The 14,397-nt window shown below is 40.9% G+C and overlaps 1 protein-coding gene across 1 annotated transcript in view; it reads left to right on the top strand.

The window, feature by feature from the left end:
- Window positions 1-453: 453 nt before the first annotated feature.
- The window catches only part of LOC141774412 (TBC1 domain family member 12-like), a 23,607-nt gene continuing 9,663 nt past the window's right edge, over window positions 454-14,397 (top strand). Inside the window, exons 1-3 of the mRNA XM_074647075.1 lie at window positions 454-1,887; window positions 2,265-2,464; window positions 11,845-11,980. Of these exons, the coding sequence (XP_074503176.1) occupies window positions 787-1,887; window positions 2,265-2,464; window positions 11,845-11,980 (1,437 nt within the window). The 5' untranslated portion in view covers window positions 454-786. The remainder of the gene's footprint in view (window positions 1,888-2,264; window positions 2,465-11,844; window positions 11,981-14,397) is intronic.

Here is a 14,397-nt window from a genome sequence, read left to right as displayed (position 1 = left end):
CAGAAACACATTTCTTGTTTTTTTTTCATTGACTGGATTTTGTGCAGTTTTATAATATATGTGCAAATAAATAAATAAAAACAAATAATCACTGGGGTCAGGAACACATTTCTTTTTTTTTTTCATTGACTGGATTTAGTGCAGTTTTATATATATGCAAATAAATAAAATAATAACTGGGGTCAGGAACACATTTCTTTTTTTTTTTTTTTCATTGAATGGATTTTGTGCAGTTTTATATATGTGCAAATAAATAAATAAAAAAAAAAAATAACCACCTGGGGTCAGGAATCCCTGGTGATTATTTATTTATTTGTATTTATAAAAGCCTAATTTCTTTGTATTCAGGAATCCCTGGTGGTGCAGTGACACGCAGCGACCAGCAGGCGTCACTGTAACCTTCCAGCCAATAAGCGAGCTCGCTGGTTTGGAGGGGGTCATGACGTCAGTGTTGGGGTATTTTTCAAGATGGCGCTGGACCGTGGCCGGAGAGCCGCTGTGCTGCAGCAGACAGATAAACCGTTCAGGGGATTTCAGTAATCTTCCAGCCGGCTGGCGACGTTAAAAACTCGCTAAAACGGATTAAAATAGTTGTTTTAAGAACACCAGATATGATTATGTTCCAACCTATGCGTGTCTGGTGAACGTTTTTGATGGCTAAAATGGTAGTGGTAGCCCCTTCCTCCAAGAACAACACAACCTGCTGCTGCGGAGCCGCCGGCGGTTCGACCGGGCAGGAGGAGGAAATCACGCCCGAGGAGGAGGCTCGCTCGACGGCCTGAGCTCATGGAGACGATGGGGGAGAACGGAGGGTCGTTTGTTGTTGATTTGAACGAGAACGAAGAAGAGGAAGGAGGAGGAACGAGAGGAGGTTATAAATCTTCACTCAAAGAGCAGCTAGCCGGTGTCAGCGGTGTTTATGTGACCGGTAACCGGAGGAACGCCCCGGTACAACCGCCCACACAGCAGAGCCAGAGGGACATCATGTTGGATCTAGTGGCGGCGGCGGAGGAGAAGAAGAAGTATCTCCCCGGCGACCACGGCGGCCTGAACGGATTCACTGAGTCATTCAACCGGGAGGAGGTCGGAGGAGGAGAAGAAGGAGGAGGTGCTTCTTGTCCAGCTGTGCTCCTCGGTGGTCCGGTTTCAGTGGAGATGAGGCAAAACCCGGTGGGAGAGAGCGAAGGTGAAGGGGAAACCCCGGATTCAGACGACGTTACCCCGCCTGGAGAAGAGGCCACTAGCGGCGGCTGCATCAGGACTTTTCTCCCGCTTGATCGACTGCCATGCACGGGGAAACACCAGAGGAACTGCGCCTGCACCACCACAACTACCACAACTACCACTGCCAAGGCCCTCCAGCATCCAGCTGTAAACATGCCCAACGGGGATGTTGACAGCCCCAGCTCTGCGGGGTATTTCGGACAGAAAGGGGTGCTTTCCAGCCCGGTGCTCCTGGGACAGAGGCTGTGTTTATGCAACGTAGACGTGGAGGAAGTGAAAGTCGCCAACGGTGGTTTGCACATCGTGACCACCGCCAGAGCAACATGTGACTGGCACGACTCGGACTATCCTGCAGAAACAAACACAGACATTAACTTTGACTTTGGGTCAAAGCAAGAAAATAGAGCTGGGACATTGGTGTCTCAGTGCCCGGAGGAGGAAGCTCCTGCTGCGGCAGAGCTCCCTGACTTCCTCGCCCCCTCCAAGGACTCCTCCACCCTAGGATCAAGTGCCAAACCCCCCTCACCTTCACCTTCCTCCAACGGTGATGACAGCCCTCTCTCTGAACCCATCATCATCATCAGGGAGGATGATGAGGAGGACTTCAGTGACCTCAGTTTGCCCGTCAGGCCGCAGAGTTTGAGGACTAACCCCAACATTGTGGTGTGTAATGGAAGTTCTGTCAATATTCCAAGATGAGTCCTAATGAACGTTGAAATAAGGATCTCAAACAGATGAAATGTCTTTGTTGTATTTTATTCTTGCAAGAAGAGGCACTGGGTTATACAGAGTCACACAAAGTCTGCAGAAGATTATTACAATGTGATTATATAGAAATCTACAACAGGGGCTGTGAGATAAGGAGTTGTTTTACACAGATAAGGAGTAGAAAGTTACTGTCTGTTTTAGTCAGACAGTGTCCCAGTAAAAGTCAACACTCAGTACTTATCTTACTACATGAGACGAAGAGCACACAGACAGTAACTTTCTACTGTTGCATAAAGAGACATCACTACATACAATGTCATTTTCCATTACAGGTGTCCCTCAGCTGTGATGCCACCCCGTTGTCCCACGACGAGGATGATGGAGGGTTTTATTTTGGAGACGAGGAGGACTTCAGGAACGTGTTGGAGGCTGGTCGCAGGCAGAGCGCCCCGGACAACCTGGCCGAGCAGACAGACAGCTCAGACCCCAAGCTGATGCCAAAGAGGTTCGGCATCGCTGATTTCTTCACCAGGTAAATTGAAGTGCCTTCTCTCTGTCTCTGAGTTACACTAATACAACATGTCATGTCCAGTGATGTGGTTAAAAATGAAATCCCTAAAGCTATGACTGTCAGCGAACCAAACAACCACGACTTTAACCCAAACATACTCTCAGTACCTGAGTACCTCTCAAATCCCTACTTTCCCAACATTCCTGATTTTCTTTTTTCTTTCAAAGGTCTTTTTTATTAATTGTCAATAATCAATAGAACAGTCACTATACAGGGAAAGTTATTTTTGTTTTTCTGAACAACACTCACCCTTGACACAACACATCAATCAATCATACCTGACAACAACATACACACAGACAAATAGCCACAGCTGGCCACAAAAGACCTAACTGATTCTCAATCATGGATACATAAAATTCAAACAGTAGAGAATACAACACAGGGAGAGTATCCGCAAATAAGTCATGAAATATGAGAAGAAGAAGTATATATAACCCTAACCCTAACCTAAAATATAATATATATATACACACATATACACATATATACCTGGTTTTCTTTTTTAGGAAAGAAACTCAGCTGAGAGGCAGAAGTCCCACTCCTTTGTGCATCCATCCCCTTTAATTGTAGATTTCAGGAAATGCAGGACTTGTACACCATCTGTCTGAAAATACAAAATTCCTGCACACCACACACCAGAGCTGCAAGTCACCGTCTTTCATCAAAATACCAATGCTTGAGTGGTGAGATCCCAGTAAGCTTTATCAAATAATAGATGTTTTTTGGAAGGTTGAATTGTTTGCAATTGAAATGAAGAGCTGGTGTGGAGAAATGTGCTGGGATGCTGTGGTGGAAAGCAGACAGGAGAGGGAAATAATATCAGCAAGGTCACAGACCTAAGCGTCTGAAGCTAACTTGGCTAGCAGGCTAACAGCAGCATTCCACAAGTAGAAAACCTATACACCTTTTATATCAAATATTTGTGTGACTCCTTCCTCGCAATCACTGCAGCATTCCTCATATTCTGCCTCGGGCAGAGTTACTTCAAGCTTAAACTGGTAGAATTGTGCGCACAGTCTTGTTCTTTGCCCTACAATATACCCTCACCTTCAGTTAGTCTGCAGTGTTGCAGGATTGGTTGACTTTGTTAAGTCCTTTTGACCTCGTATTTCCGACTCCCACCTCAACTCGTAAACTCATCCATCTGGTCCGGATGTCATTAAATAAACAGATCTTAACTCGTAACGTGGATCTGGCATTTGTTCAACAACTGGACAGATTTTGGGAACGTGACAAATTGATTTTAATTGGAGATATTTGTGGTTTAAGTCTTTGCTCTCGAATGAGCTCCTTTGTTTGGACAGTGTTGAGGTCTGTCCAATGAGAGAGAGGTCATGATGAGGGGGAATAGATGGCGATATTCCACATATCCCAGTGTAATCACAAATGTTTATTCAGAGTGGTTAGGGGATATTTTGAAACAGTGGGTCCACAGCGATGTCTTCAAATGTCTTGTTTTGTCCGAAAGTCCAAAACCCAAACATTTAATTTACAATCATATCCATATAAACCACACATTGGAGAAGCTGACACCAGAGAATGTTTGATATATTTGCACGATAAATGACTAATTGATTAATCGATCGTTTCAGCATTATAGTACAATTTCAACCTGTGACCTGGTTAATGGGTGATCTCTGTGACTGTAGCATACACCTGTTTTTCTCACTAAACTGTCTCTTTTTGTGATATGTAGAGAAAAGACGGAGAGAGAGAGAGTAATTTTAGCTGGTTTGGAAGAAGGGAGAGGATTTCCTGTTCCAGTTAAAGGCAGCTGTATACTTTTAAAAAAGGAGGAGAGACTTCTGGATATAGAAACCCGGGCGGACACATTTTTGCACGTAAACAAGTGTAGAATGAGTGTGTTTGTATGTTATTTGATATATTACCTCCATGACAGTATAGATACATGAAGTTTAAAGAGTAAACCAGACATGGTGACAAAAACTCAGTCACTACAGGGAGGCAGAAGCAGCGGTGGAAATTATCGAATTTCAAAACCATTTAACTTTTCGTCAAAAATGCAGAAATTTTCTGGGCTTCCAAACTTTGTTTCGAAAGATATTAGTGAAGAACAGGCCTATTCAATTGGCGGCCCTTCAATCAAGCCAATTAACAACCTCAAATTGGCCCTTTTAATCATTTATAAATATGAGAAAAAAGTAGGGCTGTCAACGCGATAATAACATGTTAAAGCAAATTTGTTTTAATGCCACTAATTTCTTTAACGCATTAACGCAACTTGCGATTTTTTTAGGTTGTAGCGGGCTTGCATGAAACTAGAAAAAACCTAAAGAATCCATTGGTACCAACCATGTCATACTAGCTTGTCACGAAGGAGGTTAAATAACACTCCAAACTTGCGCTAAATTTTGGCGAGGAAAAACTGGCATGGCTATTTTCAAAGGGGTACCTTGAACTCTGACCTCAAGATATGTGAATGAAAAGGAAAAAAATGTGAAATTCGTGTCTATGTACAGGAATCAATACATTAAAAAATGTACACTATTTCACAAACTGCTGTACGACCGGGCTGGATCATCAGAAGCTTTTTGCGAGCATGGCTACTTCCAAGTGTTTAATATGTTGTGTGACATTTAGCAGCTAATCAGATTTCTCCTGCAGAAATCTAACTGTGTTCATTTTGTCATTCCTAATCCCTCACAACTGGAAATAGAAACAAGTTTCTCATATCCAAAATTGGGAATAGTCAGATAACTACGTGCACTGAATACTTCTTGGTTTCTAAGTCTCCAACAAGAGGGGCAGAGATACTGCGGGTTAATTCCATATTTGATATCAGTTTCTGTTATATAGAGGGATTAAGGAGGGTGTTAGCCGGGCGACTTGACCATTTGACATATATCGGCTTCTTTTCATAGACTCTCCGAGCTGCAGTCTGTGGCCTATAGCTGTGTAATAGCTTGCATGTTAATCATGCCCCAGTTCTGTGTATGTGCAGTAAGTGATAGAGCAGAGCTCAGTGAGCATTGACTCAGTGCAGCCTCTTTCCTCGGGGCTTAGCCCACATTCATTGCGCCCTCTGCTTTCTATTTCTGAGGCCGATTCAACCATCAGGCTGATTCATCACACCATTTAACCTCCGCACTGCTGCCATGATGCTGCAGCGATGTTGTGTCTGTTTGTGTCAGGCGTGAAAAAGCATTTTCTCAGTTCCTGTAAAATGTAGATTTCTGTCACAATCAACATGAACAGATCGACACCAGAGCTATCCCGTTAACAGCACTGTTAAGATAATGGTGTAAGACTTGTGGCTCATAGCGGACCAGAAACAAGGTTTAGGTGTGGTAGACTGTCTCTGGTGCCTCAGACTGACACCAGGAAAACACATGGAGCATGTTCAGGAATCAGAGGAGAGTTGAGCAGGTTGGTTGAGTAGATTAAATCAGCAGCCTGGAAGCAGACAGGTCGGCTGATAGCTGAAGGGCTGTTTGTGTTTTAATTATTAGAAAACTGTAGGAGGGAGAGTTCAGGCTGCTTTTACAGCTCTTCTACTGTACATGCAGGCCAAACACTAACACACTGTCTAACAAACATGACAACAAGAAGATAAAAAAAGAACATTTGCATGTTAGGCTTTGCCTCAAACAAGGACATTATACAAAGTTAATAAAAGTTTAAAAAAGGCTATATGTAGAAGTCTGAGATGTTGTGGGCAGTTCTCACTCTTGACCTACTGCTAATGCGATGTGGATTTGGGAAATCCAGCATGAAACTGTTTTTTTTGTGCCTGCTGAAACCACAGATCAGGTTAATTTGGTCCTGATTTTGCCACAAGCCTTTTGAAACAGAATCTGATGCAGTACTTATTTTAATACATTTATGTTTTTTTTTTACCGCAATACTATACTGATGACTGGTGATTCAAATAGATCCGGTGTTGTGCTCGTTGATGACTGTTGTTGACTGTTGGGATTAAAAATGGCCACGTCATCTTCTGCCAGGAAAATGTCAGCTAGTGTGGATGAGATGGATTCAGCTGCACAGGTTGTTCTAAGTCGACTTACAGAAATAACAACTCTTAAATCGACATATCGACTCAAGCGACATGACAAACGTTGAGTTAATTGTCACAGCTTTTGTGTCGATCGAAAATGGCATTATAAATCACAACAATAACACCTACCGCCTCCAAAACACCGCCAACCTGAACATGATGTAATGTCTGAATATTGAAGTATTTGTCTTAATGTAAGGCTACCACAATACAGCTCATAACAGCCAAAAATAGGCTTACAGTAATTACAAAACCAATTGAGATCCTTTAGTGGTTTCCTATGATATGTTGTCTCATATTGTGTTTTGTATTGTGCACTAGGGAAGGCTTCAGTTTTGCATTGGATTGTTCAGCTTCTTATTAAATAACTAACTGCACTAAATGCCTTTTACGTCAGTTGATATCAGTTCCAACGTTGGAAAACAATTTAAATATTTCACCTCTAACATTACAAGTAATAGTTAGCAAAGTGAGTGGAATTGCACCCAGACAGCATTCCTGTAAACGACATACGAGGAGGTGAGAGAGGGCTAAGTGGAGTTTTAGAGCCAGAGGGTTAATTCTTTCTTTTTGATCACTGATGCAGTAAAATCCTGTGCGACTGGCAGGTGTAGGAAAATTTCTGTTTGTGAAATCTCCGTCTGTGTTTTTTGGTTTGGACGCGGACCTCAGCAGCTGGCTTGAATGTCACGGCGTCTCAGAGGCAATCCAGACAGACGGAGGAGAAAACAACCCGGCTGGAAAACCTCCACGCTGGCTGTTTGTTTCACAGTGCTGAGGGCAGGTCAGGGAGGATCAGAAAAAAATGAACTCCACTCATAACAAATACAGTCAGGAATGCTACTTTATTTAAACTACAACTATCAGCCTAAAGCAGTTTTACAAAACAAATCTTTAACTTTTCACTTCCAGCTTGTTATATTAACATTTTGTGAGCTTTGTTGTTAGAGTTAATGACTCAAGGTTTCAATTAAACCATAAAATCATGGAAATTATTAATAATTACAGTGCTCCCATCCTATTTCTAATCACCCAAAAGTTGAGTAGGACTGTTAAATTAGCAACAGAATAACACTGAACTGTTCTTGTGTATAAGAAACACTTAATTTTCCAGAGTTTTCAACAGTTTCAGCAGCCTGTTAATCTCTATAAACACATATTTGCATATGAATGCAGAATCTGTAGGCAACGGGACAAGATTTTGGACAAGGTTTGTAGTTTGAGTAGTATTGACCAATAACGTTTGAGCGAGCTTTGGTTGAATGCTGGTAAATAGTCCGTGTGGAGAGCAAAAGAGGCCGAACGCAATGGCTAGAATGCAATCTCGGAACTCATCGGCTATCATCCGATGACGACTCCATTCTCGCGTCTCAAGTTGCGGATCGTACTGTAAACAACGTCTTGGCCCAGATATCCATTATCCGGATATCCGCTGGCTACACCAGAACCACAGAAATATTAGAGGCTAAAAAATGGTCGTCAGAACGATAGCCGATGGGTTCCAAGATTGGTTGCATCTGTAATGAGATTCAAAATGCATACTTGTATCAAGTGTTATCCAAAGGGGTGTTTGCAATTGCTCTCAAAACCATATCCATATTGTTTCCAATTTGGAATACTTTTGTTGCATCACATTGCCTACAGCATTACATAACGGCAATGTTTTGTTATGAAATCAGAATTTTGGCTCCAGTACAATGTTTATTTTCCAAAGAATTGGCCAATAAATAAACTATTACTGGAACAGTTCGCCCCAGAAAATACAATTAAATTAGTTTTTTCACTATAAAGAAAGCTCTAGCTCCATTGGCGCTATCAGCTGTCACTTGGTGGTGTTTGGTTTGTGGTCGATGGGCCAAAAAATACACTTCATCAGCAACGCAAATTTTATGACAGCAACCTGTTCTGCTTCGTCCCCCCCCAATACCCTTTGTTCATTTCCATTAATTTACACACACTTCATGCTTGGGAATTAAGTCAGCTCTAATCACCTCCATGGTTAATTATTTACAGTCACGCATCCTGTGCACTCCACTTAGGAGAATTAGGTTAGATCCTATCGCACACATGCTCACACTGGGTCTGTCGCATTGCATTCATTCTTGCTCTGCTTAACAGAACAAGAGACGCAATGCCTTTATAAAAATTTGGCAGCTACAGGTGTGCTGTTCAGGTATCTGAGAACAAGGCAGCCTATCATCTGAGGAACAGCTTGATGTAACCAACACAAAGGGAACCGTGTTTTATATTTCACATGCTGGAGTATGAATAGTGACAGCCTAACCTGTTGTGTCTGACCTACTAACACAGCTAAGCAGCTCATTTTTCATCTTTCCAAAAGGCTGGTGCATCTTATTTACTGCGTTCAAGCATTTCAGCTGCTTCCACATTCGTCTGGAGTGATTTTGTAGAAGCTGATGCTGTCACAGGTTCAGTGTTTGATCCTTAGTTTAGGAATTTTACCAAGAATAGCTTTGTAAATCAAAACATACCAGTGACTGAGGCGGCGTGTACATAAAGCAGGCCAATTCACGTTTGAGTATAAAACACAATGGTGGGTAAGAAATCCACAGTTTGTAATAAATCTCAGAGCCCCATGATCCACACTATCCAGCATGTGATGACCGTGAGCAGAGGCATTCACATCACCATAATCATTAACAGGTAAAAAGGTTGACACTAATTTCTGTTTCACACAAAAAAAACAAGACTTGCTCTAAAGTAAAATCCAAGTTAAACTCAGCTTTTTTTGCAACGTACTGGATATGTGTCTTAAAAGACGTGGTCATCAATTAAAAACCCAAGATATTTAAACGTAGATAACAACTCAATTTTTTGACAGTTTTCTCGGACAAATCACTTCCTCTTTTTTATTTCTGAGGTGTTGTTTCACTTGTTGCACAACAACTACAACAAGAACAAGAAAGAAGACACGTTTTGCTTCTACTTCATTACATCTCCGAGGGAAATATTGTACTTTTTACTTCACTACGTTTATCTGACAGCTTTAGTTACTTTAAAAAATAATATTTTTGTATACAAAACAGATAAAGGACTAATAAAATATGATACTTTGTTACAAAAACATTTAAAGGTTTATATTATTTGCTGCTTTTCCTTTTCACAGTGTTCATAATTGTAATGTGTTAGTAATAATGTTGAGGTTTGGACTGTTGGTTCGACAAAACAAAGATTGTTTTGGAATTGTATGGCACATAAATTTCCTAAACACTTCTTGTGCTATCACGGCGTCAAAGTGTTTGTGGTCTTTAAACGAAGCGCTTGTTTCTAACACTTGACTGGATTCTCTCACACACAAACACTTCTGAGTGAAGAAAGTTGAGCCTGCAGAGAGAGGAGGAATAATATTTACTTGGCTGTCTGCCTCTGCCACAGCGTCGCGTGTGTGTGTGAGAGTGTGTGTGTCTACTTCCTTTTCATAATTCCTCCAGTTCCTCCTCCCTCCTTCCCTCTTTCTCCTCTCACTAGCTGACCAGCAAACTCCTCTTCCACTGAAACTAATATAAAAGTGTTGATCTGGCAGCTTTTTTTCCTTCAGCATCACTTCAGAAAACGCTGCAGCAGCACGACTGTGGTTAGAATGATGATGATGATGATGATGATAAATTCACCACATTACGTCTTCACTCCAGCATTTCTTCTTTTAGCCTATTTGTTTTTGAGGAACTAAATTATTTTTCTGCAACTTTTGAGTCTGACATCAAGACCTTTACATTTCAGAGGCCACTGGGATAGTATTGAAATACTCTGATAATAACAATATTCTCTGAAAATTAATCACAGAATGGGATACTGTAAGTAAGTCTGTAAGTCTGACTGAGCAATAAGAACATTTAGCTTACAGAAGTTAATTATAAGAGGAAAACACATTATCAGTCTTATTCTAAAGTTCTTGTTTCTGTAAAACAGGCGAGTAATGCTTTATTTTACAGGTCTCTAATTTCTTAATTATTGCCTAGGAAGTTATGTGGACGGAATATATGCAATTTGGACGTCATTTTAGTACCCACTCCTTTACAACAAAGTACAGTATGTAGTTGGGTAGACTTTATGAATAGATGTTGATTGCAGAGGAACCTTCTTGAAAGAAGAATATAGAAATATAAAATTGAAATGTTCATTTATTTATTTGAAACCTTGTTCCTGACGTTGGAAACAAAGGTCCACGTAGAAGTAGAGCTGCAACAATTAATTGTTAGTTGTCAACTGTTGAATTAATCGCCAGCTTTTTTTGCAAATCAATTAATCGGTTTTAGTAATATTTTTAAGGGAAAAAAAGTTAAAAAAAATTCTGATTCCAGCTTCTTTAATGTGAATATTTTCTGGTTTCTTTATTCCTCTATTACAGTAAACTGAATATCTTTGAGTTGTGGACAAAACAAGACATTTGAGGACGTCATCAAACACTGAAAGACATTTTTCTCCATTTTCTGACATTTTATAGATCAAACAACTAATTGATTAATCAAGAAAATAATCAACAGATTAATCAACGATGATTAATATAATGATATCATAATAATGATAATAATGATAATCGTTGTCCTACTTAGAAGTATGCCAATTGAACACTATATCCATTTACCCTATAGTAATACCAAATTACATGTTGCATTCAAGGAATCCCCTTAAAATGATGTATCAGTTCCTTTCTAGGAGACCATGTGACCTGTGAAATAATGGGTTACCAACAGGCTTTCAATGCATCAACATAAATATTAAGTTAATTTATAAGAAGAATAGGAACACTGGTGAATGTTAACTGAACTTTATTGATTTAACTTAAGTATAGAAAACCAGATTATCTTACATATAAATAATATGTCAGTCAGCCTCTCTGTCAGTGTTGTGCAACATATTGTCATTGCTCTGTTGAGCAATGGTGAAAAGGTGCAGCCGGGTGAGGTTGGACAGTTTTGAGTTTCGGTCCGACCTGCAGCGTGTGGGAAGATTTCTGGATGAAAGGTTTTCCGCTTGTTGCTGTTGAAAAGACGCGTTTGGGATTTTTGCTTTTATGTTTTGATTTGTGGCTTCCTGTGTGAAGACGGTTTCCTGCAGCGATCATATCATCCACACCAGAATTAACTTTGAACAAAAAGGGAGAATTTGCGACATCTCACCCTGCTGCACACACGCTTTGTGATTTAAGCCCGATTACGCAGTCAGGTTTTTTTATACAAACATTTGATCCAGTGAAAAGTTAAATAAATGTTTTTCAGCACAAGTTCCAGGAAAGATATGTTATAGTTATGAATCAGGATAATAATAATAAAACCCATCGTTTCTGTGTCTCTTTCAGGAGCCTGTTTTCTAGGAAATCCAAAGAGCCCAAGGCAACGTCCCATAATGCAACAGGGTGGCGACTGTTTGGCAAGCCGGCATCCAGAGAGGACGATCCAACTGCAGACCCCGACTCCACATCGTCCACACAGCAGGTTGGCCCTTTAAACACACTCACATCTTCATCACCATCATCACCATTCTTTCTGGTTCATGTTGTGCATACTGTAGATGTTGTGAGGTCACTGAGAGTTGGAGCTCTTAGATGGAGTTGAAACTCTCCTGGTTGAATCATCAGTACAGAAGATGAACTGTGTTAGATAATATGTGGTTCTTTGGTAGTAAATCAAAGGTGCAAGACTGTGAACCTAAAAACTGAAGGATTGAAGTTAATTACAACTCCCAGGGTGCATTTCAGTAAAGCCAAGTTTACACTACACGACTTTCAAAGTTGTCAGATTTGCTTGGCTTCTTCTCCTCAGTAATGGCGGCTGAGGCTCATGGGTAATCGTAGTATTAAGCTATATAGCAGCAGCCGTATCAAACTGATGGGTAAATATGGTGTCTCAGAAACAAAGTTGAATACATACAAATTGATGGTCATATTTAAAATCTGTAGTATTGTTAGGTAACTTTCTATGTTGAGGAACATTGATGAGATTATTAAAAGAACACTTTTAAATGGAAATATACTGTGGGGAAGAATAGCAACATGATAATGTTAATAAGATAAAGCATGCGTATGATTAGAAATAATATAGTGCAGCAGATGTAGAGCCGAGCAGTGTTTGCCAAATCAGGGAGGAGGCTTCTTTTATTTTCTAATAATGGAATACAGGTCAGATACGAATCAGTCTGCTCGCATAGTAACCAAGTTACTGCAGTGCACATTCCCCGTGTTAGCTTGATTTCTCTCAGCCTGGTTTCCTGTATACATGTAAACATAGTGAGCAAATAAATGCTGGATCAAACTATTTTGATAATGGATTAATTGCTTAAGACATCCATCAAGCAACAATGTAAAATATTCTCGAATTACAGCTTCTCTAATGTGAGGAATTTGCATCTTTTCTCTAGTTTTATAACTGTAAACTGAATAAGTTTGTGTTTTTATTCTGTTGGTCAGACAAAACAAGATGTCATTTCAAGACGTCAGCTCTCTCTCTTGGAAGCGTTTACGTTTGAGTAAGGTTTTTATACATAGTTGAAGGCAAAGTCCAAATGCTGCATTGTATTTCCGTGTGACCAAAGAAGTTGAAGCTCTGTGTGAGATGTTATATTGGTTGGCCTGATGATGTGTGTGTGTGTGTGTGTGTGTGTTCTGCTGCAGAGGCTAATGCTGTTAGCCTGCGTCTGTTTACGTACAACATGGTGGCTGGAATGAGAGTAAAATGGATTTACTGTGTTTGTGTGCGTGTGTATGTGGTCGCTAGGCAACTTCCACACACTGCCTGCAGCTGAGGATGCAGACTATTACCCCCCTCCGACCCCACCCCTGCACAATTCAACCCTCTATCCCCCCTCTTGCTGCGTTGTATAAGGCTCTGCCAGTAATGACACACATGCACATTCAACCACACACAGCTGTTCCTCTCCTGTCATCTAGAGCAGGTGGCATCCTGGACACACATACACACACATACACACACACACTGCAACAGCAGCAGCAGCTTCGTTCTCTTCATTTGAATTTAATTAGATGAGGTTTGATTTTCATATCAGACAAACACTGAAAACTGTTCAGTGTGTGACACAGCTGTGTCCGTCAGCTGGAGGCATCGGTACAATCCCATCTTGCTGAAGTACGCTCGATAAAGACAGCAAATCCATGCTATTTCCCTACTTATTCTAGCTCCAGGGTGGATGTCTGACCTTACTGTGTATATGAAGGCAGAGGAGATAGGGCCGATAGTGCTAACAGCAAACCGTCTGACAGCCGTTGGCTGGCCTTTGCGCTTGCTCTGCTCACATGATGGCAGCCAGAGTCAGATGATTCATCAGAAAAGGAGCTGGCCAGATGTGGTTTGGCTTCAGTCGGTTGACACGTCGGACAAAACTGTGGAGGAGAAGAAAGAGGAGGAGGAGGAGGAGGAGGAGGAGGCAGAGGAGGAGGGCTTACTTCATTCAAACTGTTTCCTTTGAATTCAGTTTGTTCAGCAATGCAGGAATTAGCTCAGAGGCTCTGAGGGACAACCAGGGCATACAGCCACAATAATAAGCCCAACTGTGATTGTGATCATGTGTAGTACTCCTCGTTATCAGCCTCCATGATTTATCATGATACTCATTTCTGCAGTTTGGACACTTTTTGCATCTTAATGTGACTCCTCTGCTAACATCTGTGTAATTCACTCTAGAGCCCACGGTTCAACGTTAATGTTTTTCCAGGCAAGTGGGTCAGAAATCTACTTGCCCGAAGTCAATTTTTACTTCCCCCTATTCAATTTGTATTTATTTATTTATAGTGATAATCAAATAACAACAAAGTATGTATTTATTTTATTTAAGTAAATGAATCTGGAGTTTCGCCCACATCCTCTTACACAGTGGTTCTCAACCTTTTTCATGTCAA

Source organism: Sebastes fasciatus, chromosome 9, assembly GCF_043250625.1.
Source record: "Sebastes fasciatus isolate fSebFas1 chromosome 9, fSebFas1.pri, whole genome shotgun sequence".
Classification (NCBI taxonomy): Eukaryota; Metazoa; Chordata; class Actinopteri; order Perciformes; family Sebastidae; genus Sebastes; species Sebastes fasciatus.
Note: the sequence above shows the minus strand (reverse complement) of the source record. Positions and strands in the feature narration are given on the sequence as shown.